At 40.4% G+C, this 27,401-nt stretch overlaps 1 protein-coding gene across 1 annotated transcript in view; it reads left to right on the top strand.

Annotated features, from left to right (window-relative positions):
* prkdc (protein kinase, DNA-activated, catalytic subunit) overlaps positions 1-27,401 on the top strand; it is a 235,195-nt gene that overhangs the window by 166,940 nt on the left and 40,854 nt on the right. Inside the window, exons 60-68 of the mRNA XM_059980547.1 lie at positions 3,628-3,740; positions 6,055-6,186; positions 8,276-8,455; positions 10,843-11,051; positions 11,532-11,670; positions 15,504-15,692; positions 18,377-18,601; positions 20,485-20,593; positions 24,342-24,453. Of these exons, the coding sequence (XP_059836530.1) occupies positions 3,628-3,740; positions 6,055-6,186; positions 8,276-8,455; positions 10,843-11,051; positions 11,532-11,670; positions 15,504-15,692; positions 18,377-18,601; positions 20,485-20,593; positions 24,342-24,453 (1,408 nt within the window). The remainder of the gene's footprint in view (positions 1-3,627; positions 3,741-6,054; positions 6,187-8,275; positions 8,456-10,842; positions 11,052-11,531; positions 11,671-15,503; positions 15,693-18,376; positions 18,602-20,484; positions 20,594-24,341; positions 24,454-27,401) is intronic.

Raw genomic sequence — 27,401 nt, 5'->3', positions numbered from 1 at the left:
AGAATATTTTCTAATCAGGGAGAAAATTTAAAAATCGGACGAGCAATGGGACTTAGGAATCCTAGTGTGGGGTTCTTTAAAGTTTAACTTGCAGGTTGAGTTAGTAGTAAGGAAGGCAAATGCAATGTTGGCATTTATTTCAAGAGGACTAGAATATAAGAGAAATTATTTACACTGAGGCTTTATAAGGCATTGGTCAGACTGCACTTGGAGCATTGTGAGCAGTTTTGGGCCCCTTATCTAAGAAAAGATGGGCTGGCATTAGAGAGGCTCCAGATGAGGTTAACAAGAATGATTCCAGGAATGAGGGAGGGGGGGATTCTCTTTGAAACCTATTGAATTTTTAAAGATCTGGATAGAATGAATGTAGGGAGGATGCTTCCTACAGTGGGTGAGTCTAAGACCAGAGAGAGGTGAATCTATGGAATTCATTGACACAGGCAACTGTGGAGGCCAAGTCATTGAGTACATTTAAGACCATATAACCATATAACAATCACAGCACGGAAACAGGCCATCTCGGCCCTCCTAGTCCGTGCCGAACTCTTAATCTCACCTAGTCCCACCTACCCGCACTCAGCCCATAACCCTCCACTCCTTTCCTGTCCATATACCTATCCAATTTTACCTTAAATGACACAACTGAACTGGCCTCTACTACTTCTACAGGAAGCTCATTCCACACAGCTATCACTCTCTGAGTAAAGAAATACCCCCTCGTGTACTTGTACAACTGCTTTGAATCAGTGGACAGGACCATATTCAGGGATTCCCCTTCAGATCTGAATGAGTATGCCACAGCCATTATCAGCTTCATCAAAATCTGCGTGGATGAGTGTGTGCCTTTGAGAACATACTAAGTTTTCCCAAACCAGAAGCCCTGGATGAACCCGAAAATTCAGTCTGCTGAAGGCTAGGTATGTGATGTTCAAGGCCCACTATCCAGAAATCTACAAGGAGTAAAGGCACAACCTACGGCTACACATTTGTGAGTGCATAGGGAGTAGAGTAGAGGGTTAAGGGCACATCCTTCAGGGATGCCAGTGTTGGAGTTATTGCTGCCTGTCCTTACTGATTGCGGTCTGTTGGTCAGAAAGTCAAGGATCCAGTTGCAAAAGAAGGTGTAGAGTTCTAGGTTTAAGAGTTTGTAGATAAGTTTGCTTGGAATTAACGTATTAGAGGTGGAGCTGCAGTTAATAAACAATATTCTAGCATTGGCAATGTTAGATCTGTATCCTAGTCAGAGATCACATAGTCACTGGATGTTGTGGGGATTCGCATAGGCATATTATTATTCTCCCTTTTAAGGCCTGTATAAGAGGCATTGAGCTCATTTGGGAATGAAGCACTGCCATTTATGCTGTTACACTGTGTGTGGCCATATTCTGCACTAACTCCACCGAGAAGTTTGTAGAGGGGTGGGGTGGGGGGGGGGGGGGGGAGAGAGCGAGACTGACTTAGTGTCACAACAGCAACCTTTGCCAGTACAGGTGTCCCCCACTGTACGAATGTTCGCTTTATGCCACTTTGCTTTTTACAAAAGACCTACATTTGTAACCTGTTTGCGCACTACAAAGAGGATTTTCGCTCTTAAGAAAAATTTTCCCATATAAGTTAATGGTTCTTTGCTTTATGCCATCTCGGCTAAGAAAAGTTTCATAGGAATGCTCTACCTTTGTAAGGGGGAGGAGGGAGACAGCTGTACCACCAAAACAAAAAGAGCTGGTCATTGGCTTTAGGAAGGGAGACAGCGCACATGCTGCTATCCACAGTGCTGAGGTTGAGAATGGTGAACATTACCACCAATAGCCTATCCTGGATCAACTATGACAAATAAGTTCACCAGAGCCCCTGCATGCTCAGGTGGCTAAAGAGCTTAGGCATGCCACCTTTGACCCTCGCCAACTTTATCGATGCACCTTAGAAAGCATCCTCTCTGGGTGCTTCACAGCTTGGCCTGGCAACTGCTCTGCTCATGACCGCCAGAAACTGCAGAGAGTTGTGGACACAGCTCAACACCTCACAGAAACCAGCCTCCATCGGCTCTGCTTGCCTCCTGACGCATTAGCCGCTGCTCTACACACCGTCCTTACATACCTAGAGAAGAAGGATGCTTATGTGAGAATGCTGTCCTTGGACTACGGTTCAGCATTCAACAGCATGATTCCCTCCAGGCTCGTTGAGAAACTCAAGAGACCCCTCAGATCCCCAACACAAGTGCCCCTCAGGGCTGTGTCCTAAGCCCCCTCCTTTACTCTCTGTATACCCATGACTGCATCGCCACCCACATCTCCAATCTGCTAATTAAATTTGCTGGCAATACTACATTGATTAGCCTTATCTCAAATAATAACAAGGCAGCCTACAGAGAAGAAGTCATCTCTCTGACACAAATCCCTCAATGTCGCAAAAATAAAGGAGCTGGTTGTGGACTACAGGAGGAATAAAGACAGGCTAACCCCTATTGACTTCAATGGATCTGGGGTGGAGAGGGTGAACAGCTTTAAGTTCCTTGGCATATACATCACCAACAATCTCACATGGTCTGTACATACCAGCTGTGTGGTGAAAAAAGCACAACAGAACCTCTTTCACCTCAGATGGTTGAAGAAGTTTGGTACGAGTCCCCAAATCCTAAGGACTTTCGACAGGGGCACAATTTAGAGCATCCTGACTGGCTGCATCACTGCCTGGTTTGGGAACTGTACTTCCCTCAATTGCATGACTGCAGAAAGTGGTGTGGACAGCCCAGTGCATCTGTATATGTGAACTTCCCACTATTCAGGACATTTGCAGAGACAGGTGCATAAAAAAGGGGCCGAAGGATCACTGGAGACCCAAGTCACCCCAACCACAAACTATTCCAGCTGCTACCATCCGGGAAATGGTACCGCAGCATAAAAGCCAGGACCAACAGGCTCCAGGACAGCTTCTTCCACCAGGCCATCAAACTGTTTAATTCATGCTGATATAATTGTAATTGTATGCTACATTGACTATCCTGTTGTGCATACTATTTATTACAAATTACTATAAATTGCACATTTAGACAGAGACAGAGAAGCTTTTTACTCCTCATCTATGTGAAGGATGTAAGAAATAAAGTCAATTCAATTCAGAAATCTGAGAGCAGAGGTGAAGAAGCTATTCCTGAATTGTTGAGTGTGTGCCTTCAGGTGCACACAGTCATTGTGTGCCTCCTGCCCGACGGTAGTAATGAGAAGAGGGCATGCCCTGGGCTATGAGGGTCCTTAATGATGGATGCAGCTGCTTTGAGACCGTACGTATGACGATAATAAACCAATTTACTCATACTACAAGACAACAAAGTTCACATCATATAAGTGATAATAAACACGATTCTGATTTAATTTTCTAGCTAAGCTGCTTTTTTTGGTAGGCATTGAATGAAATGGGTATAGATGGATGTGCGATCAGATCAGCTGTATCTGCTTAGGGGGAGGTTGAAGTGGCTGTGAGTGGGCAGATGAGCTGTGAGATGTTATTACCTTAGGACAGAAAACACAACAATGCACAGAATGCAGTCTTACAGATTTATGGACAGCAATATTATTTGTGAGCAAAGTCATCTGCAATCAACTCAAATGTTTTTACACATTGTAATAGTTACTGATCAGAGGGCAGACATCCTACGCCTGAGAAGACGATTCCTCAAAGATCGTGAAAAAGAGACTTTGATCTTTGCCAGAAGGAACATTGAAGAAAAGTACCGTGCAAAGGTAATTTTACTTTGGATTTTGTGAGAACTGTCCTTTACAAACATCTTTTGAAGTTAACCCACAGCTCGTGTTTCCAAAACAAGGGTTTACTTCACTGCTGTCGCCACAGTCTATCACAATGTTGCCAACATTTCATACACTGAAAACTGAATCGAGAATTTTTTTTTGAACAGAAAGGATGTTAGAGCACGTTGTTTTGAATTGCCCCTCCACAGGAAGTCTGCACCAACTGAATGAGCCAAGATGAGAGTAGAAATATCGACCTTTATATTTAACTATAATTTAGCTTGTGTTCTATCTTCAGAAATTCTTTTTTTTAAGCATGGAATTTTATAGCCCTGCATTGTAAAGAATCGGATTGAATTATTTCTGGGCTGGTTCTCTCAAGTACTATTATGAATATCCTGTACATGTTTGAGAATATTTCAGAAGAGTTTCTATTTTCTAATGCTTGTTCTACTTTGTTCCTATTTTTGTTGTGCAAGAACAGTGTGGCTGCATTAATGCTTTACATCTTGATTGCATGTTAATACCATTGTTCTTTTGCAGGAATGTAGGAAACCTAAATGCAGGTTCTCTCAATGAGTATTCTCTGCTTCCGATGAGATGCACCCAAGATGAGAGTGATAGGGTTATACAGAACGGAAACAGGTTCTTTGGCCCAATTCATCCATGCTGACTGTGTTGGCCTTTAAACCTCTGCTATCCATGAACCTATCTAGATGGCATTTGTATGTGCCTGCCTCAACCACCATTTCTGGCTTCCTATTCCAACTCTCATCACCTTTGGCATGAAAAAACTGCCCTGATGCCCCTTTCAATCTCTCACCTTTGCCCTTTTTAGCAGCCCTTCTCTGGGAAAAGACTGTGTTCTTTCAACTGGTCTATACCCCTCAAGATTTTATATCCCTCTATCAAATCGCCCCTCAGTCTCCAAGAATAAGACCTTAAGATATAGGTACAGAATTAGGCCATTCTGCCCATCAAGTCTACTCTGGACCCTCTCCAATGCCAGCTCATCCTTTCTTAGATAACGGGCCAGAACTCACAAAGTCCTAATCTCTGCAATCTTTCTTTGTAACTTGGGAAACATCTCTTTGAATCTTTCTACTTTAATAACCTCTTTCTTGTAATAGTACACAATACTCCACAAGTGTTGTATACACACTGGTCTCTTGTTTTACTGAAACATAATTTCCCTTCTCCTACCTACAATGCCCTGCTTGATGAACTCCTTAACACGTCAAACTCGTTAACGACCCAGTGATGACACTTTCAGAGAACTATGCACTCAGGTCCATCTCACCCATAGTAGGCCGTCCACTAATTGAGGTCAACACAGGATGCTGCGTCCTAGCTGTCTACGTAAGCCAAGGCAGGACACTATGGAGAACAGACTGTTGCTCATGCAGTAGGCTCCCCTTCTCTACGCAGCTGAGGAATCCAATGGAATGGCAGAGACTACTACAGTTTGGTACCAGTGGTGTGGCAGGAATTGCTAGTCAGCGTTGAACTCAACGTAGGACTGCCTTAGGGATTCTAACTCTGGAATTTATCCTCAGCTTTTACTCCTGAAACCTAACCCATGAGTGGGTGTAGCCACAAACAGTAGAAGTTTGAAATTTGAGTTTTCCTTCTCCAAGGTGAGCTGTCAGCCATTGCTGATGAGCCTCATCTCCCCAAAGCAACTGGTTTTAAGGTGCCAATACATGACTTTGCCCCTTTTCCTGTTAGTAGAAGTAGTCAAATGTGGACAGCATGTCAAAGGCTGTTTGAGACGCACACCATCGGGAAGATTTATAAGTAGTGGGAGCTTACAACATCCCCCCCACCCCCGCGGTTATGACAACCTGCAGAAACCTGTCCCAGGAACTCTCCCCAGATTACTGTGAAGTGGGACAGAGACCAAAAACAAATCTTCCAAACTTCCCTAGGTAGAGGGGAAGTTCCAAAAGGCTGGCATGGCAAACATTTTATGGTTCATTTAAGTGACAGGCAGGTAAAAGTTTTTATTTGGATATTTTAATGTTAATTACCGTTCTGTTCTCATCTTTTATCTTCGACAGTTTGATTCTTTTTCTCGCTTTCCCTTTCAGCTTAGTAAGATTTTGCAGGACCAAGGGGTTAAGTAGATTTTATCTGACATACCGTGGTTCAGAACTGCTTCTGATTATGGTCATGGAAGTTCACCACTGGTCATTGCAACTTAGCACAAAGTTACAATGCTGTATTTTGTAATGGATAAGAATAGATTGTGAGTTCATCTATGACAAGGGGTAAAGATACTTACATTAAAAATCTCAATGTTTTTCAGGAAATGAAAACTGCCCGGGAGATGAAACGTGATGCAGCAGTCACTCTTTACAGATGTTATCGTGTTGGAGATCTGCCCGACATTCAGATCAAATTTAGCAGTTTGATTGCTCCATTGCAGGCTCTAGCTCAGGTCTGTGATTAACTTTAGCCTTTAACCCTTAACCATTTATAGACTAGCATAGATTTGATTTTACTTTATTGAATCACTCCCATCACCCAGGACATGCCGTCTTTTCATTGCTACCATCAGGGAGGAGGTACAGGAGCCTGAAGACATACAGTCAACATTTTGGGAATAGCTTCCTCCCTTTCGCCATCAGATTTAATTTGGATTTAATGTGACTTTTTTGCCACTGATCAACAGAAAAAGACACTTCCGTGTCAAAGTGAAAACAGATCTCTACAAAGTGATCTAAATATAAAACACAAAATAATCGATTGCCTAAGTATTCACCCCCTTTAATATGACACACCAAATCATCACTGGTATAGCCAACTGGTTTTAGAAGTTACATTAGTTAAATGGAAATCACCTCCACATCTCCAAATGGAGAGTCAAGGTGTTTCAATTAATTGTAGTAAAAATACATCTGTATCTGGAATTTCCGACTGCTGGTAAGTCAGTATCCTGGCAAAAACTACACCACGAAGACAAAAGAACACTACAAGCACTTCCATGAAAAGGTTATTGAAAAGCACAAGTCAGGAAATGGATGCAAGATTATCCCCGGAGTACAGTTTAGTCAATCATCAAGAAACGGGAAGATAATGGCACAACTGTAAATCTGCCTGGAACAGACCGTTCTCAAAATCTGAGTGACAGTGCAAGAAGGGGACTGGTGAGAGAGGGCACCAAGAGACCTATGACAACTCTGGAGGAGTTACAAGTTTCAGTGGCTGAGATGGGAGAGACTGCGCTTGCACCAACTGTTGCCCGGGTGCTTCACCAGTCACAGCTTTATGGGAGAGTGGTAAAGAGAAAACCACTTGAATAAAAACTCTCAGGAAATCTCAGCTAGAGTTTGCAAGAGTGCATGTGAGAGACTCTGAAGTCAGCTGGAAGAAGGTTCTATGGTCTGATGAAAACAAAATTGAGCTTTTTGGCCATCAGACTAAACTATGTTTGGCATAAGCCAAATGCCACACATCAAAAACACACCGTCCCCTACTGTGAAGCACAGTGGTGGCTGCATCATGCTGTGGGGATGCTTCACTGCAGCAGGCCCTGGAAGGCTTGTGAAGGTAGAGGGTAAAATGAATGCAGCAAAATACAGGGAAATCCTGGAGGAAAACCTGATGCAGTCTGCAAGAGAACTGCGACTTGGGAGAAGATATGTTTTCCAGCAAGTCAGTGACCCCAAGCATAATGCCAAAACTACACAGGAATGCCTTAAAAACAACAAGGTTGATGTCCTGGAGTGGCCAGACTTCAATCCATTTGAGACTTTGTGGCTGGACTTGAAAAGGGCTGTTCATAAGACATAGGAGCAGATGATCCCCGTGCAATCTGACAGAGCTCGAGGAATTTTGTAAAGAAGAATGGGGAATAATTGCAGTGTCCAAATGTGCAAAGCTGATAGAGACCTATCCACATAGACTCAAGGCTGGAATTGCTGCCAAAGGTGCATCCACAAAATACTGACTTGAAGAGGGTGGATGTTCCGACAATCAATTATTTCATGTTTTATATTAGTAATTAATTTGGAGATCAGTTTTCACTTTGACATTGAAGAGTTTTTCTGTTGATCAGTGTCAAAAAAGCCAATTTAAATTCACTGTGATTCAATTTTGTAAAATAATAAAACATGAAAACTTCCAAGAGGGGTGAATACAGTGCCTAAAAAAAAAAGTGTGTATGCATGTGTGCAGGCATGAAAAAAATAGTTAAATTATTTGCTCTGTAAGTTATCAGTCTTAAAGGTAACGTGAGAAAAATTTGCAGCCAGCTCTTGATAAAGCTACCGAGTGATTACAATCCATATGTTATGCATGGGGAAAACGGTGAAAAGTTGTATGAACAAGACAGAGCAAAATGGGAAGTTGTTTTGAAAGCAAGGTTGAGCAGCAGGCTTTCAGTTCCAAATCACAATGGACATAAATGCCTGTTTACACTTGTTGAAGAAGTCCACTTAGTCCATATCTCTGTTTCAGTTTGTTCGTAAATGAATTCTGATGAGACAGCTATAGAGGGGAAACGAAGACCTGTCATTGTTTTGCAGAAAGACCACTCACTTGCTAAACAGCTCTTCAGTGCCCTGTTTTCTGGAATTCTGGAAGAAGTGAAGAAATCAAAGACAACTGCTGAAATGAAGAGCATTGGCAAAAAGTTGATGGAAAATTTTAGTTCCTTGCTGACCAGCACTACCTTATGTTTTCCCCCATTTGTCACCTGTATTCAGGTAAGTGCAATGTAGTTAAAATCTGTAGCGCTTGTGATCTGTTTTGGGAGGGGCAATTAGGCTACAATTATTTTCTTGAGGCAGTGTCTCAAGAAGGCAGCATCCGTCACTGAGGATCATCACTATCTAGAACATGCCCTCTTCTCACTACTACCATCAGGGGGGAGGTACAGGAATCCAGAGAGAGACCCACACTCAACAGCTCAGAAACAGCTTTTTCCCCTCTGCCATCAAATTTCTGAATGGTCCATGAACACCACCACATGATGATAATGTTTGCATTGTATGTTTATTTTGTAATTTTATGTCTTTGCACTGTATTGCTGCAAAAAACAACAAATTTAATGTCATAGAAGACATAATAAATTCTGAATCTGCTTCTGAACTGTTTACTGTGAACCTTAGTAAGTTTTCCATTGTTTGTCATTGAGATCATAGCCGTTAGGGAATGTATGAGCAGTAAAAAAACATTACTACAATAGCTATTTGTTAAAATTGTCTTAAGTTCACTGCCTGTCTTGTTTAATATTTATCAGGTAAGGAAGCAGAAAAATAAATTCCTGTATCTTCACTAGCCGTAGTTGTGGTGCTGGAGAACTGGCGAATGGCTGATGTTCCTATGCTCAAGAAAAGAAATAGAGATAATTATGAAAATTAGAGACTGATGCATCTCATGTCAGTCACAGGGAAACTAATGGAGAGGATTCTAAGAAATGGATTTATGAGCTATTGGAGAATTAGGTCTAATTAGGGCGGTCAGCAAAGTTTCATGCATGACAGGTCGTGTCAGAGTTTCTCAAGGAGGTGACAAAGAAAAAGATGGAGCAGTGAATGTTATATACATGGATTTTAATAAGGTATCCATTAAGGTCCTGTGTGAAAATTAGGATGCATGAGATCCATGGTGACTTGGCTAACTGGATCAAACATTGTCTTCTTCATAGAAGACTGAGGGTACTGGTGGATGGGTCTTACTTTGGATGGAGATCTGTAACTCGTGGTGTTCCACAGGGATCTGTATTGTCATTTATATTAACACTTTGGATGAAAATGTGGTAGGGTGGGTGAGTAGGTTTGTAGACAACACAATTAGTGGCATTGTGGATTGTCTAGAAAATTGTCAAAAGAATCAGCAGGATATATATCAATTGCAGATATGGACAGAGAAATGGCAGATGGATTTAATCCCGATAAGTGCCGGGTGCTGCACTTTGGGAGATCCAAAATATAACAGCATTGATGAACAGAGGGATCATGGGGTCCAGGTACGTTGTTTCATAAAAGTGACTGTACAGGTTCATAGGATGGTTTGAAAAAAGACATATGGCATGTTTCCCTTCTTTAATCAAGGCAATGAGTTCAAGAGCCAGGAAGCTCTGTTAGTTCTGGTCACCTCATTTTAGAGAGGATGCGGTGGCTTCGGAGAGGATGCGTAAGTGGTTTATCAGAACTTTGCTTGATTTGGAGGACAGGTGCTGTGAGGGGAGGTTGGTCAATTTGGACTGTTTGCTTTAAAGCAACAGAAATTGAGGGGAGAGTTGACTGAAGTTTATAAAACCATGTGAGATATAAACCGTGGTCAGCCAGAATCTTGTTCCCAGGATTGAAATGTCCAGTACTAAGCATCTAATTAAGGTGAGAGGAGGAAAGTACAAAGAAGGTGTGTGAGGGAATTATTTTTGCACAGAGTGGTGGGGACTAGGGAGTCTTGGTCAAGGCATAGGAGCATTTTAAGGCACTCTTAGGCACATGAATATGCAGAGAATAGTAGAATATGGTCATTTTGCTGGGAGGAGGAATCAGGTTAATTAGGACCCATTGGTTTAATAGGTTTGGCCAACATTATTGGCCAAGTGGTCTTTCCTGTGCTCTAATATGTTGTATGTACTTTCAGATTTAATTTAGTGCTTCCTAGTCTATTTGACCTTCCTTGGACACATCCTTTGTTCATTATTCACCTTTGTATTACTTAATGTTATTGCCTTTAGCATGTGTCAGTTAGAACTGCCTGGTTTACACCTTCCCTTTTTCACTACAGTTTTGGTAAGCACATATTCCAGTAGTTCAGGTGAATGGGTAATAAAAGTAATTTCAAGAGAGATGACTGGGGAGAAGTGAACATGCTCATTCGCTTTAGTTTTATTTTTTGAAAGTTACCCTTAAAACTTGAACTTTATAGAAATAATTTTGAGATTTTGATTCTACCTAATCTCGTCCTTCCAAGTCTTTTCATTCTGTTTTCCTTTGTAAAACACTGTTGGGCTGCCCAGCATTGTTTGTGATGTATTAAGAAATTGTACTTCATTTCCATAAACAACCTGTTTGATTGTACCTGTGTGTTTCGTTGGAAGATAGTGATGAACGTTGGTTTTGATTTGTTTTATAAGGATATGAGTTATCATCACCCAGATCTGCTGAATCTTGATCCCTCCATTATAAGCTCAACCTCTTCAGCTAGCTTACAACAACCAATGGGAATTCTGCTTTTGGAGCTAAGTTTGATCCGTCAAACTTCAGTTGAGGAACCACCAGCAAAGAGAGCACGAGGCAGAAACCAGCAATCTCCTGACACTACCCGATGGGTGGAGCTCGCTAAGTAAGTCTCTGCATTGATCACTAAGGTTCAGTTCACATTCAAGTTCCAGTTCGTTGTCATTCAACCATACATATGTATATAGCTAAACAAAACACTATTCGTCTGTGGCCAGGGTGCAAAACACATCACGTAGTCACATGCAGGGATTATAGTTATAATCCAGTACAGCACAAAATAATATTAGTACAAGTCTCTGAGTGGCATGGCCTGAAAATTGACAGATTGACATAAAGTGCCATTGTGGACCACGTGTAGTAAAACAGTAAAACTACCCTTTGGAATAATGGAACACACACAAAATGCTGGAGGATTTCAGTTTTTTGTGCTTTTTCATTTTTTTCCTTTCCCAAGTGCACTGACATTTGCCACTATTCCATCTGAGTGTTGCTATATCTGAGCAACCAGGATAACATACGAGTCTGTCAGTACTTTAACACAATTTTGAAAGATGTGAATGCACAAACATTGATCTTTTTGCAGATTGTACCGATCGATAGGAGATTATGATGTCCTGCGTGGAATCTTCAGTGAAAAAATTGGCACACAGCCCATCACTCAGAAAGCTCTTCTGGCAGAAGCTAAAAATGATTTTGCAAAGGCTGTACAGTTATACGACCAGGTAAAAGTGGCTGTGAGCAATCAGAGATAATGATTGGCTGCATCTGGCCTAAGTCTCACATTCACCTCGCTGTCTTTTCCAGTTGCTTATCCTCAGCCTTCCTCTCTATGTTGCCGTTGCCCTTCTGCAAAACGAGCCACTTGTGAACAGCAACTAGGCTGCAAGTGGTGGAGTCTGGGGCACGGGGCGTCCTGAGATTCACAAACTACCCCAATGGCCTTCTGCTGTCTAGGACCTTTCTCAAAGCTTTTACTGCCCCCCTGAATGAAATATGTTAGTAACAGTAAAAAGAAACATCTAAATTAGCAAACAGAAAACTAACTTAAAAAGTTATTAAATTAAATAAATAAACTAGCATGAATGTTAATTGAAACACTTTTTATGAAAAACAGGCTTATTTTTAATCATTTTTGTGAGGGTCAGCGATCACATTTAAATGAACGGAGCAGTGCTAATTGGCTGGATTGGGCTGGCATGAACCTAACTGCATCCAGCCCCTCAGCATCATGATGCTTCCAGGAAGTGCAGATGTGTGCATCACTGCCCCACAGCCGTTCATCAAGAGGCGCCAGCTAGTGATCATTTGTCATTCCAGATCCAAAGATAAAGGCTGAGGGGTCTTCTCTGGGGGATGAGGGCAGGGAGGTGTATGATTTTAGCTCAATAATTCAAATGTGTTTTGTGTCCCATATTTTGGTCACGCTTGTTGAAAACACAAGTGTATCTTGTTGCTACTTGTGGATCTTATCAGTAACTTCTGTCAGTGTGCCGAACTGTCAGTCTGCTTTCACTGAACTCTTACAGCACGGAAGGAGACCATTCAGTCCGTCAAGTCCATCCTTTCCCTGGATACTCTGCCATCTCCCCTCAGCTCTATAAAGCCCACGGCCCTGAATGTTTTTAACTGTTTTCTCAATCTGCCCTCCCACATTAAGTTAACTGAATGAGTTTTTGCCTGTAGATCTGTCTGTCATTGTACTTTTTTGGACTTGTGTTTCCTCTTCTCATTCGTACCAAAATGTATCACTTCATATTTCCCAGTACTAAAATTCATCACCCCCTATCCATCAGCCTGGTAAGTTAGTTACTGTCATCCTTATATTTCACTGTCTTTCATAGTATTCTGTCATCTGTAGACTTGAAAGAAATGCCTTGCATACCCAAGTCCAAACCATGGCTATGTATGTTAAGGAAAGTCGTGGTCCTAGTACTGACCACTGTGCAACTCCACTGTCCCCAGTCTGAAAAATAGCATGACTCAGTTTTCTTGGTTTCTTGTTACCCAATCAATTTCTATCCTTACTGCTATCTGACGGGCTTCAGTATTGATGACAATCTGTTGTGTACCACCCTATCAGAAAACTGTTCACATCATATCAACTTCATATCAATGGTCATTCACTGAGCTCACAGGCACCTGTACCTTTCTGACAATTAACAAGTATTCAATTATCTCCTTCCCCCAGTAACTGTGAATAACAGGTTAGACATAATATGCAGAAAGTAGAACAATTTTCAAGCTTTAAATAATCCATCCCATCAGTATTCAAAAGAAATGCCCAGAGGGAACCTCATAGGATAAAGAGGTTTTCACCAGCATGGTCAGAAAATTGGGTGAGTAACAGAAAACAGAGTGAAAAGTGAAATGTTACATTTTAATAAGAATGAAAAGAGGCAATATAAAGCAGTGAGTGCCATTTAAAAATAGTACAAGAATAATATAATATTTTTACTGAATGTGAGAGGACAGGTTGAGAAAGTGGTAAAGTAATAGAGTTTATAATAAGTATAAAAAGTAAATAAAAGTAAAAAGTTTATAAAAAGTAATAGAATTTTCAAGTAGAAGCATGGAGTATAAACAAGTTTTGAAGAACACTTATAAAGCACTAATTTGTTTTTAGCAAATGAGTGTTGGCCTTCTCAAATCAATTCACACATGTCCAGGTGACTGTTATAGAACTTGCCTGTCATTGAGGTTAAACTACTAGTTTGTACAGGTGTCTCTCTCCCCCCCACCCCTTTACAAATGTAGAGCGTTCCTATGAAAATTTTCTTAAGCTGAAATGGTGTAAAGCAAAGAACCATTCATTTATTTGGGAAAAATTTTCGTAAAAGCAAAAATCCTCTTCGTAATGCGAAAACAGCAGGTCTTTTGTAAAAGCAAAGTGGCGTAAAGCGAACATTTGTAAAGCGGGGGACATCTGCAGTTTTGTCTTTTATCCTCTTCTGTGAAGAAGGGCGGAACATTCGTACCATCCAACACTAGCCGTGAATCTGTAGATGTTTGGAGGATTATGGTCATAGGCTCTGCAATAACCTCTCCCACAATGCACAGCAACCCATTTGCACCAGGATATTTATCCACTTCGGCTACCTGCTCAAGCACATCCCAGTTGTATCTTTCCTGGAACTCCAGAAAAAGAGCTTCTTCCTTGGTCAAGATCAATGTAAGAAACACTTAGTCAACCATGCACTTTCTCTCTTTTTCCTTTTCTGAAAAAGGTTGACTCTCTCTTTCCAATCCATTTGACGTCTACATGCCTATAAAAACAAGCTTTGGATTCCCTTTTAGTGTAAGTTTGCTGCCAGGCTTTTTGCATGCTTTCTTTTTGCCTCTCATGTCTTTTTTCACTACTCCTCTGAACATTCTGTAATTAGTCTGTTTCTCAGCTGTGCTAACAACATGACATTTGTCAAGTCTTTCTGCTGTATTTTCCACTTTTTTGTCTTTAACCAGAGAGCTCTGAGTTTAATTTACTCACCTTTTCTATCATGAGAATGTATCAACAATGCAGTTGAAACCACACAGCCTTAAAGATCTGCTACTGCTCAAGTACAACTTTGCCAAACTTTGTTTAATTTTCCAGAGCTAGATCCGTTCTCATCCATTGAAATTGAACCGCCTCCAGTTTACGCATACCTTTGGTCTTTCATAATCTTCATTCTTATGATAAACCGGTGCTTTAGGGTCATAATGTCAGGGTGAATATATTTTGTTTCAGTGTAGTTATATTCTGTGATAAAGAAGGGTGGGAAAATTAGAACCAGTGTTTCTTGTAAAATGGAATAATAGAAGGTAAGGTAACACTGACACAAGAGCTCACAACAGATGCCCGGCGCGAGAACCAGGTTAATTATTGAAAGTTCAGGGAAGTGAAAAACAAAATAGGAGAAGCTTAGAGACGTCATGAGGAAAAATTTGTCAGCAAATGTAAATATTTCACTGACATGTAGATGATTTCTGGATGTTCTCTCACTTGCTCTTCTTGACCTTGGCTCATGTTGAGCAATGCCATTTCCTTCCTTCAGCCGGAAATATACAGATCCTGAGCAGACTTCAGAAACTGCTATCTTCATGACCTGTTTGATTATTGCCAATGAAATCCATAGTTGGAGTTCTCCATCATGTACAAACTTCGTCTTTCTACCTTTGATCTAACTGCGCTGCAGATTTGCTTTATGATAATCTTCTTAGTTGTAAGCAGCCCTTAGAGTACCCACCACTGGTTCTTTAACTACAGATGCATAGAATTTGCCATTGTTGCTACCAAAATATCTACAATACAGCAATATTGTAGATAAAATACCGTATCTACAACACAGCCAGTTCTTCTTCTTTCTTCCCCTTTCTTTCCTGAACACCTCATATTAGAAAATCTGAGAATCCATTTCTGCTCTGCTTATAGCCAGGTCCAAATTGTTCCATTGTCCCTCATGGTTAATTTCTTGGTTTGCTTACACAGGCCAGCACTAACTAGCAATGGTAGCATTTTGTATTTCAATCTGTGATGTCTTTAAGCTCCCATTATAGAACTGTGGATCTGTTCTTGCAGGCACTGAATTCAGAAGAATGGAAGGATGGGGAACCGACAAATGCAGAGGAAGACTTCTGGGATATTGCGGCTCTGGAGTGTTACAACCAGTTGACGGAATGGAGACCATTAGAATATCGTTCCATTGTCAATATCAGTGACACAACACCTGCAGATTTAGAGAAGATATGGACTAATCCTTTCTATCAGGTGTGCAACCAGGTGTTTTCCTTCTATTTATTATGTTAACACTCTTGAATCCAGCCCATAAGGTTGAATTAGTTGGCTGTCACTCACCACTTGAGCTTACCTTTGTGCTGAAGTTGAGCATGTTTAGTTGTCTCCTGATGATTTCACAGGCACCTGTTCCTATCTGCAGTTCGAACAGGTATTCAATTAGCCTCCAATTAACTGCTACAAATAACAAGTTAAATGTAAATGCAGAAATCGGTATAACTTTTAAGCTTTAATTAACTAATGCTGTCAGCATTCAAAAGACTGCCTGGGGGATGCAGACAGCGCACAAGTGATATAAATATTGGGTGAAATCCAACGGGTTCTTTAGTAATTACAGTCTTACCTTTTTTGAAAAAAATACTTTTAGCAGAAGAATCAGAATCAGGTTTATTATCACTGCCATGTAATGTGAAATGTGTTAACTTAGGAGCAGCAGTATGCAATACATAGTCTAGCAGAGAAAAAAATAATAAAATAAAAATAATAACAAACAAGTAAATCAATTATGTATATTGTATAGATTTTTTAAAATGTGCAAAAACAGCAATACTGTATATTTTTTAAAAAGTGAGGTAGTGTCCAAAGATTCAATGCCCATTTAGGAATTGAATGGCAGAGGGGAAGAAGCTGTTCCTGAATCACTGAGTGTGTGCCTTCAGGCTTCTGTACCTCCTACCTGATGGTAACTGTGAGAAAAGGGCATGTCCTGGGTGCTGGAGGTCCTTAATAATGAACACTGCCTTTCTGAGACACCGCTCCCTAAAGATGTCCTGGGTACTTTGTAGGCCAGTACCCAGATGGAACTGACGAGATTTACAACCTTCTGCAGCTTCTTTCTGTCCTGTGTAGAAGCCCCTCCATACCAGACAGTGATGCAGCCTGGTACAACTATAGAAGTTTTTAAGTGTATTCGTTGACATGCCAAATCTCTTCAAGCTCCTAATAAAGTATAGCTGCTGTCTTGCCTTGTTTAAAACTACATCGATATGTTGGGACCAAATTAGATCTTCAGAGGTCTTGACACCCAGGAACTTGAAGCTGCTCCCTCTCTCCACTTCTGATCCTCTGAGGATTGGTATGTGCTCCTTCGTCTTACCCTTCCTGAAGTCCACAATCAGTTCTTTCATCTGAAAATACTTAACATTAGAACATTTGCTGTATTCATTTCAGTTTAAGATTTTACTGAATGGATTACTGAACCAAAAATCAGAGAGTAATAGAGTTACAGCTACAAAATGAGGCAACACTGACCCACACGTTGTCAGTTCTATCATTTCTAGATATCTGTTTTTAAGTGCTGAATGGTAGAGTGTTTGAAGCAATAGATGGACTATTATGGCTATGTTTTCAGAACACTCTAAATTTTGTTTATTTTAAAATGCATTCTGCATTGCCTCTATTAATAAAAGTTAGCAAGTCTGTTACTGAATAATGAATGTTTTATTCAATCTGGCTGGGCAGCATAAATCAGTCCTTTCCGAAGGTCCATTGGGCCAAATTACTGAATTAGTTGCCAATTGGAATATCACACAATGTTCAAGCTTGGCTTCATTCTAAAGCTTAGCATAATCAGTGGTTTCATGTTGATCTCCAATGTGTCCATTTCTTTCTGTGGAAAAAGCAGGCATTTAATTAGCCCTTGATTACCTATCATGGATTAAAAAGTTGATTGTAACAAGCAAAAATTAGTAAAAGTTTTGAGCTCTCATTAATTAGTACTATCAGCATTTAAAAGAATGCACAGTGGGAACAGTGTTGTTAATGCTCGAGTAGTTGTATATTTAACTTTAGAATGTGGCGTCAAGTTTGTTAGCTTTTTCCCACCAGATTTCACTTCGGGGACAGATGTATGTGTCAATGTTATGCCAAAATTCCCAATGGTATTTGCTGATTTAATGCTTTAAAGTTGCATTTTATGCCATTAGATGGTGCTGATATATTTTGGGAGCAAATATATAATTTACTGATGCTAACATAAGACTTTGAATTTCCCCATCTTATAAGCATTATGGGATAAAGATGAATTTCCCCCCTCCCCTCCATATTGTCAACATCGCTTTGAAAATTGCAATTGTATTTGCTGCTTTTTCCACGGTTTTACTGAAGTGCTTCTGAAATGTTGCAATATGCCTAGACAAATGAAGGTTGTTTAAAGTTGTGAGATTTTCTTCAGTCTTTGGAAATGCATCACTTGAAGCTGAGTCCTGGTAATGAGTGTTCAAGTTCGCAGAGAGAGCGCTAAATAAAATCAACATTGAAAGGAAATATTTGCATACAAAACCTTAAATAGCTGAGCTGCTTTATTGTAGTTGTGAAGAGAATCTTGAACTATTCACACTGTGGTGTTGATAAAAGGCTGTTAACATAAAAGTTAAATTTGTTTATCTCTCACTGAGTATTTCCAGCAATCCATTATTATTTCAGATTCTGCATCTTGAGTATTTTGCATTTTAACCACTTTCATACCTCTGGTGGCTTCTTGTAGGGCAAAATGAAATGGAGGTAACTAGAAAGATTGAAAATCTCACTTTTTTTTAAAAAAAGTGATTATTCAAAGATATTCAAATATTGTTATTGTAAATGTAATATATGTAAATGACATTCTTGTAAATGCATAAAGCATTCTGAGATCCAATTTCTTTTTTTCTCTTTCTCAGGAGGCTTACTTGCCATACATGATGCGTAGTAAAGTAAAATTGTTACAGTTAGGTGAAGCAGACCAATCTTTGCTGACATTTATTGACAATGCAATGAAGGTGGATCAGAGGAGGACCATAATTGAGACTCACTATAGCCAGGAGCTGAGCCTCCTATATATCCTGCAGGATGACTTTGACCGAGCCAAATACTATGCCAATAATAGTATGGAAATATTTATGCAGGTTAGTAAGTATTGGATGCATCTATTATGTAATATGATTTTAATCTGGCCTGATGGGTTTGGATGCATTATTTACTGCATGCGGTTGAAGCCAAATAAGAAGTCTTGTGTAGCCACCTAGTGAGCTGTATGTTGACCAGATTTCTAATGGACTAAAGTAGATTTTTCTTTAGTGAAACGAGAGATAACACACAGACATATAGCCTCAGTGAGCCTGACCACAATGCATTTCTTCCCATAGTGTTGTCCCTTGGACACAGCTGTTTGTATGACTCTGCTAAGTCATGGGTGACTACTTTTGGGTGCAGGGACAGTTGAAGGATAAGCAACGCAAGAGTGTTTTTTGTCTGTGCCTTTATGACAAATTATACAATCCTGTTAGTTGGGGATAAGGTGTATATTAAAGAGAGAAAATGTAGGTTAATTTAATGGTGCTAAAGATTTTGAGAGAACTGCACATAGCTTGAAATTGTGAAATTTGGTATACTTGATTTAGTGAACTACAGAAAAAAAAGTTCCTAAGTTAACTAAGGAAAAAAGCTTCTCCAAAAATAAATGTTTATTTTTAAAATCATTTTAATGGAGATTTTTAACCAAAATAGAACTTATTCTTAAAAAATAATTTACCAGAATAAACCATGCAATTTGTCTTTTCATAGATGATGCATGTTCAATTATATTTCTTAAAACCAGTAGCGCCATTGCCGCTCATAAGGCCTCATAGCGTGGTACACTACTTCAGTAATTGAAGGGCTTCCTTCCCCAATGCGGCCCCTCCCTATACTTCCCCACTGGGTCCTTGCAGTGGCTTCACCAAGCTTCAGTGCGTCCCTCAGCACGTACTCCTGCTGCTTGGAATGTGCCAGTTGGCAGCATTCTTCCATAGACATCTCAAAGTGCTGGCAGATCAAAGGGTTGAGGAACCATGACACAGGCTCTAGCATCTTTCTCCAATCCCTCTTTGCAAACCACAGTCCTGCAGAGGCGAGGAGCCGTCTCATCCCAACTACAGTCCTCTTGGGAGCAGAGCATGGTTTAGGGTGCTGTTCTGGTCATGCATGAAGGCCCTGCCTGGGAGGGCCCCTCTCACTGCCAGCTTATTGGTGAGATCTGGTGATGAGGCAGTCTTCCAGAGGGTCGGGACCGTCTGCTCAGGGAACTATCGTCCATCTACAGTATCTATGTCATCGGCCACACCTCCCCACAGTCCCTCAGCACCCTTCATCACCCCACACACTGCCACTTTACATTTACACTCCACACCTCAGACCGACACTGACACAGTCACTGTCCTACGGTGTTGTCATGTGTCCTGCTACCTAGCTCCTCTCACTAAGAGTCATTCTGTCACCTTATCATTTCCCGTCAGAGTCACTTTTTGTACAGATATTCCTGCATTGTGTTTTATCGGACTGCATTTATTTTATTGTGTTTTTTTCTCTTTTATTGTGTTCTTCATGCTTATTGTTTTTTTTTAATACGTTACATAAGATCCAGAGTAACAGTCATTCTGTTCTCTTTGACACGTACTGAGGAATGACAATAAACAGCCAGACTATTTTGGATTATTGTAAGCAATTTTGGGCCCTTATCTAAGAAGGGATCTGCAGGCTTTGGAGCGGGTCTGGAGGAGTTTCAAAAGAATGAAAGGATTAATCTGAAAGGAGCATTTGATGGCTCTGGGCCTGTACTCACTGGAGTTTAGAAGAATGAGGAGTGGTGGGGTGAAATCTTAATGAAACATCAAATATTTAAAGTTACCTTTGCTCATCTTCATAACTGCTGAATCAGCAGTCAGATTTTTAGTTACTCATTTGGAGAATAACACATTTTTGACATCATTATATATTTTGAGAAAAATGTCTAATGTTTTCTTTTTGTTAGAATTACTCCAGTATTGACGCCTTGCTGCATAAAAGTCGACTCACCAAGTTGCAGTCTCTTCAAGCCCTGACAGAGCTTCAGGAATTTCTTCAATTCATCACTGAAGAATGTAAGAATCTACTCATTGCTAAATTAATGACTGTAGGCTGATGTATCACAGTATTAGCTTTCTTATAGCACCAGAGACCCAAACCAAATCCTGACCATGGCTGCTGTCCACGTAGAGTTTGCACATTTTCCCTGTAACAACGTGGGGTTCTTCCAGGTATTCTGTTCCCTGCCTCATTCCAAGGATGGTCAGTTGGTCACTGTAACTTTCCCCAAGTGTGTAGTTGAGTGGTAGTATCTGGAAGGAACTGAATCAGAATCAGGTTTAATTTCACTGGCAATGTTGTGAAATATGTTGCTTTGTGGCAGCAGTACATTGTAATACATAATAAAAAAACTATACATTACCTTAAAATAAAAGAGCAAAATTAGGCCATTTCTGCCATTAGAATTTTTAAATGATCCTCAAAATCGACGGACACTGGACAGCCGACTCAGGTCGTGTGTGCAGTTCCCATTTAAGAAAATGGAAGCAGGGAAGGCATGCCACTCTACAGGTACGATTGAAGCTCAGAGGCCTCAGATCCCCACTCCTGACTCTCCTGTGACGTGACCTCACTGAAATCTATTGAATGGTGAAAGGCCTTGATCGAGTGGATGAGAAGAGCATATTTCCTACAGTGGGAGAGTCTAAGACCAGAGGACGCAGCCTTAGAATAGAGGGGTGTCCTTTTAGAATGGAGACGAGGAGGAAATTCTTTAGCCAGAGAGTGGTGAATCTGGAATTCATTGCCACAGGCAGATGTGGAGGCCAGGTCTGTATGTATATGTAAGGCAGATTGTTGTGTATGTGACTGGTTACACAACAAAACTATAAATAAAAACACTAGAGACTGGAGCTAAGTTAACAGGGTTTTACTTACAGAACCCGAACTGAATGCATATATACAGATTGTGCATGCTCAATAACATGTTACTACAACATAAAATAGTCCCATATTACACAGTAAGCAATATGGTACACAGACATTGCTAGATTCCTGATTGGTCAGAACATGAAAGAATAAGGGGAGAAAGCAGAAGATTGTGGCTGAGAGGGAAAATGAATCAGCCATGATGAAATGGCACAGCAGACTTGAAGGGCCAAATGGCCTAATTCTGCTTCTATGTCTTATGGTTTTAAAACCATGTTGCTTGCTGAAATACACATGGCTGTGACTGTAGATTTCAGCTGTAGTAGTTCCAGATGGGAATATTTGATGATTCCCATCACTGCTTATTAGCACCATCTTAGAAAATTGATGAGAATGTGAGGGAAAAGAGAATCAGAGTCAGGTTTAATATCACCGGCTTATGTCATGAAGCTTGTTAACTTTGTAGCAGCAGTAATGCAATACATAATAATATATTAAAAAGCTGAATTTCAGTCATTATATATGTATTTTAAACGTAAATTAAAATAAGTAGTCCAAAAACAGAAATTTAAAAAGAAAGTTGTGAGGTAGTGTTCATTGGTTCAATGTCCATTTAGAAATCGGACAGCAAAGGGGAAGAAGCTGTCCCTGAATTGCTGAATATGTGCCTTTAGGCTTCTGTACCTCCTTCCTGATGGTAGCAATGAGAAAAGGGCATATCATGGTTGGTGGGGGTCCTTTTAGACGCTAACTTTCTGAGGTACTGGTCCTTGAAGATGACCTGGATACTGTGAAAGCTGGTGCCTATGGCGGAGCTGGCTAATTATACAATTCTCTGCAGCTTACTCAATCCTGTGCAGTAGCCCCCATTCCCCCCCCCCCCGTACTAGACAGAGATGTAGCCATTCAGAATGCCCTCTGTGGTACAGCTGCAGAAGTTTTCAAGTGTTTTAGGTTATAGATCAAATCTCCTCAAACTCTGAATGAAATATAGTCACTACTTTGCCTTCTTTATAGCTGCAGCAATATGTTAGGATTATGTCTGGAAGAATGGGATTAATGTCAGATTAGTGTAAATGGGTTATTGATGGTCATCACAGATCTGCTTGGCTGAAGGGCCTGTTTCTGTGACTCTGCTGGCCTTCTTAAAAAAATTCTTTTATCTCAACATGCAAGGCAACTTGAATTACATTGAACTGTATCGTCACACCATGCTCAAACTAAAATTAAATTATTTCCTGGAGCCTTTTCCCCTTTAAGTACAAAACCAAGGTCTTGTGACCAACATACCACAAACATTCATGTCTTATCTCATTGCAGGATGAATAATGGCATGCATTTATGTCAGAGATTGTCTTTTAATCTGGATCAGATAACCTTGAGATTAGTTTGGAATGTTACTACCAAAGATCAGTTTGTGGCCTTGGAGAACAAAGTGTTTTCCCTTTGCTTAGCCTGTGTTTGCTATGAACAGAGGAACTATGTAGACTTTTTCTGTGTAATTGGGGAAATCTGAGCAATTAGTATATTACACTTCAAAAAACTGAAAGAAACACTTCACTGAAAGTAGAGATTACACTCAATATGACTGAACTATGAGGAAGCATGCCAAAGCTTTATGGACACTTCCAATTAAAAATGTTACTGATAAATAACTGGCAATAAGAAGGGAAACTGAGGAAGGTAGTATTAAGATTATAATTTTGTTTCTAGGATTACTCTTTGTCCATCTTCTGTCAACAAGAGTGCTCCATAATTCTGATGCCTTTCCCTTGGCCTCCTCCACAGTACATTGTTTGACATGGTTGCTTGGGGCAGCTGTACTTCCCCTCAGCTAAGGTGATCTGCCAATCTCAAGTCGTTTCCATCGTTAAAAACCCAGTAATAAACCTTTAGCCTACCTATTACCCGCTGAAATTTAGAAGATTGAGGGGGGATCTTATTGAAACGTATAAAATTCTAAAGGGATTGGACAGGCTAGATGCAGGAAGATTGTTTCCGATGTTGGGGAAGTTCAGAACAAGGGGTCACAGTTTAAGGATAAAGGGGAAGCCTTTTAGGACCAAGATAAGGAAAAACTTCTTCACACAGAGAGTGGTGAATCTGTGGAATTCTCTGCCACAGGGAACAGTTGAGGCCGGTTCATTGGCTATATTTAAGAGGAAGTTAGATATGGCCCTTGTGGCTAAAGGGATCAGGGGGTATGGAGAGAAAGCAGGTACAGGGTTTTGAGTTGGATGATCAGCCATGATCATACTGAATGGTGGTGCAGGCTCAAAGGGCTGAATGGCCTACCCCTGCACCTATTTTCTATGTTTCTATGAAATACTCTTCTCTCCTTTTCATGCCTGACTGACAGTTCTCATTCCTTTCTCCACCTCTGGTAATGGTGCCTTTACATTCCCTGCAAGCTAAGGTATAAAATAGTGAAGGAAGTCCTGTTGCCAACCATTATGCATGTAGTAAACCTGGGGAGAAGGTGCAAGAGCATCAAAACTAGGACTGCCAGGCTGGGTAATAGCTCCTTCCTTCAGGCTAATGAATAACTCTGCCAGCATTGAGATCTCATCATTAGGTCTGCGAGCTGTTTACTGTTTACCTGTGCTGCACTCTATATGCACTTTAAATTATATTTAATTAACTTATTTATTTGTGGTAATACTTTGTTTTCTGTGCTGTGCGTCATTGACGTTTTGTGGGTGCCCTGCGGTCTGGAGTAACGTGTTGCCTTTGGTTGTAGGACAAACTTGAACCTTAGCAAGCATCTGAACTTTGACCAGCTATTAGCTTTGATGTTATGGGATATTATGTTAATCTATTTCATTAGTTATACCTTAATGTTTCAATCTAGTTTATGAGTCCATTTTTATGGAGTAAGCATTACATTTTTTGCAGACAATTTAACCTCTGAAAAACCTCTCCGAAAGTTGATGAGAACTTGGACAGGTCGATACCCAGAACCAAAGATGGATCCCATGAGCATCTGGGATGACATAATCACTAATCGGTATGGTCTTGGAATAGTTATTTCCACTTTATCAGCAATGAGTGATAATAACAGTTCCTGTGAAATAGATGTTAAACAGTGTTAATTTTATATACTGTAGCTAAGCTGATGTGTGAAGTAAATTGAAAAATGTTCAAGGAAGTGAGAAGGGATGTTCCTTTCATATTGGAAATGGACGATTGGCACATCATCCACACATTAAAGATCATATATTTCTGGTATGTTGCTCACCTACCAGCCAGCAAACTTGGGAATGATTCAGTTAACTGACATTAAACATTTAACAAAATAGTTAAGTAAGGAGAGAGAAGAGAATAGAAGAATATGCTAACAGGGTGGGGTAAGATTGGGGTAAGATGGATCGATATTGATCTGTTGAGCAAATTGCCTTGTTGCTATGCTGAAAATTTTGTTTTTACTGAACTTAAAAGGTTACTGGACTACAATTGTCTTTATATTTTTCATCACCTAAATAGATTTCAAAGGAAAATTACAGGGTTATTCTATGTTATGTTTTGCATATGTGATCACTCCTTGTCAGTAAATTATTTTCTCCTCAGCTTTTACTGTGAACCTTTAGTGTCCCAGTTACAGTTATCACTGTATTCTATGGCATTATTTTCCAAAACAACCATTCAATAGAGAACATAATGCTGTTCTTTTCTTACCAATGATTCTGCACTGGAAACAAGATTGGTGGCCTGGTTCTCTCAAAGGAGAACAATGTCAGCTACCTTGAATGAAGTAAAATTTGGCCTCCTTAATATCAGCTGCCATTCCTTCTGTGTTCTCTTGTTAGTGCTGCCATCACTATCCTCAGGAGCTCACCATGAGGTCCAAGGCACTCTTCCTATCATGGTGATTGGCATAACTAATATTTAATCTGATTAGTACAATTTTGTATAGCTGCTTTGATGAAAACCATTTCAGAAATCCCACCCCTGAACTATCAGATAAAGCACCAACAGATGCAGAATTTAAACTAAAAACTGCAGATGCTACAAACACTAAGCAGGTCAGGTAGCACCCGTGGAACTAGAAACAGAGTTTGAATTTCTCCCTCTCCCTTGATGCTGTAGGAGCAAGGGTTAATCACGGTTTGAGGATTGCGGACTCTAATTCACACTTATGATGTGTTCTTTCTGGTCGCTCCTTTTTTTTTGTTGCTACCTTTCCTCATTGTGGCCAAAAAGTTCAAATGAACATCTAAACAAGCCTGATGCATTTTGGAAACAAGTCCTGTAGACTGATGAAGTTAAGATAGAACTTCTTGGCTGCATTGAGCAAAGGTACGTTTGGAGAAAAAAAGGATGCAGAGTTTCATGAAAAGAACACCCCTCCAACTGTTAAGCACGGGGGTGAATCGATCATGCTTTGGGCTTGTGTTGCAGCCAGTGGCATGGAAAACATTTCACTGGTAGAGGGAAGAATGAATTCAATTAAATACCAACAAATTCTGGAAGCAAACATCACACCGTCTGTTTAAAAAAAAGCTGAAGATTGAAAGAGGATGGCTTCTACAACAGGTTAATGATACTAAACACACCTCAAAATCCACAATGGATATCTCAGGAGGCACAAGCTGAAGGTTTTGCCATGGCCCTCACAGTCTCCCAACCTAAACATGATCGAGAATCTGTGGATAGGCCTTAAAAGATCAGTGCATGCAAGATGGCCCAAGAATCTCACAGAACTAGAAGCCTTTTGCAAGGAAGAATGGACGTAAATCCCCCAAACAAGAAAGACTCTTAGCTGGCTACAAAAAGCATTTACAAGCTGTGATTCTTGCCAAAGGGGGTGTTACTAAGTACTGGCATGCAGGGTGCCCAAACTTTTGCTTCGGGCCCTTTTCCTTTTTTGTTATTTTGAAACAGTAAAATATGGAAATAAAAAAAGTAATCTTGCTTCAAATATTAAAGAAATGTGTCATCTTTAACTTTATGCCTTTTGGAAATCAGTTCACCTTTTACTCGTTTAGCTACTCACAGTAACAGAAATTTTGACCGGGGTGCCTAAATCTTTGCATGCCACTGTATCTGCCACTACTTTGTCATTTTTCCCAATCTATCTGAGTCCTTCTGCAGACTCCCAGCTTCCTCATGCTACCTGCCCCTCCACATAGCTTCATGTCATCTGCAAACTTGGCCATCAAGCCATTGATTCTGTTACCCAAATCGTTGGCATATAATGTGAAAAGAAGCAGTCCCAATACCGAGCCCCTGTAGAACACTTTTCACCAGCAGCCAATCAAAATAGGTCCCCTTTATTCCCTCTCTTTGCCTCCTGCCAGTCAACCAATATTCTCTTCATGATGGTGTCTTTCCAGTAATACTATGGGCTCTTATCTTGTTAAGCATGTATAGCACCTTGTAAAAGCCTTCTGAAAATCCGAATAAACAACGTCCACTGACTCTACTTTGTCTATCCTGCCCATTATTTCCTCAAAGAATTCTAACAGATTTGTCAGACAAGATTTCCTCTTAAGGAAACCGTACTGACTTTGCCCTACTTTATCATGTGCTAAGTACTTCAAAACATCATCCTTAATAATAGACTCCAAAATCTTCCCAACCGCTGAAGTCAGGCTAACTGACCTATAATTTCCTTTCTTCTGCCTCTCTCCCTTCTTAAAGAATGGAATGACATTTGCAATTTTCCAGTCTTCCAGAACCATTCCAGAATCTGGTAATTCTTGAAAGATCATTACCAATGCCTCTACAATCTCTTCAGCTACCTCTTTCAAAACGCTGGGGTATAGACCATCTTGCCCAGTGGATTTATCTACCTTTAGACCTTTCATCTTCCCAAGCACCTTCTCCCTAGTTACAGCAATTGCACTCACCTCTCCCTGCTGACTGTCTCAAGTTTCCAGCATACTGGTGTCTTTCACAGTGAAGACTGACACAAAACACTTATTAAGTTCATCCATCATCCCATTACCCCCACTG

Source organism: Hypanus sabinus, chromosome 1 (assembly GCF_030144855.1).
Source record: "Hypanus sabinus isolate sHypSab1 chromosome 1, sHypSab1.hap1, whole genome shotgun sequence".
Classification (NCBI taxonomy): Eukaryota; Metazoa; Chordata; class Chondrichthyes; order Myliobatiformes; family Dasyatidae; genus Hypanus; species Hypanus sabinus.
The sequence above is the reverse complement of the archived record's forward strand: the minus strand, read 5'-3'. Positions and strand labels throughout refer to the sequence as shown.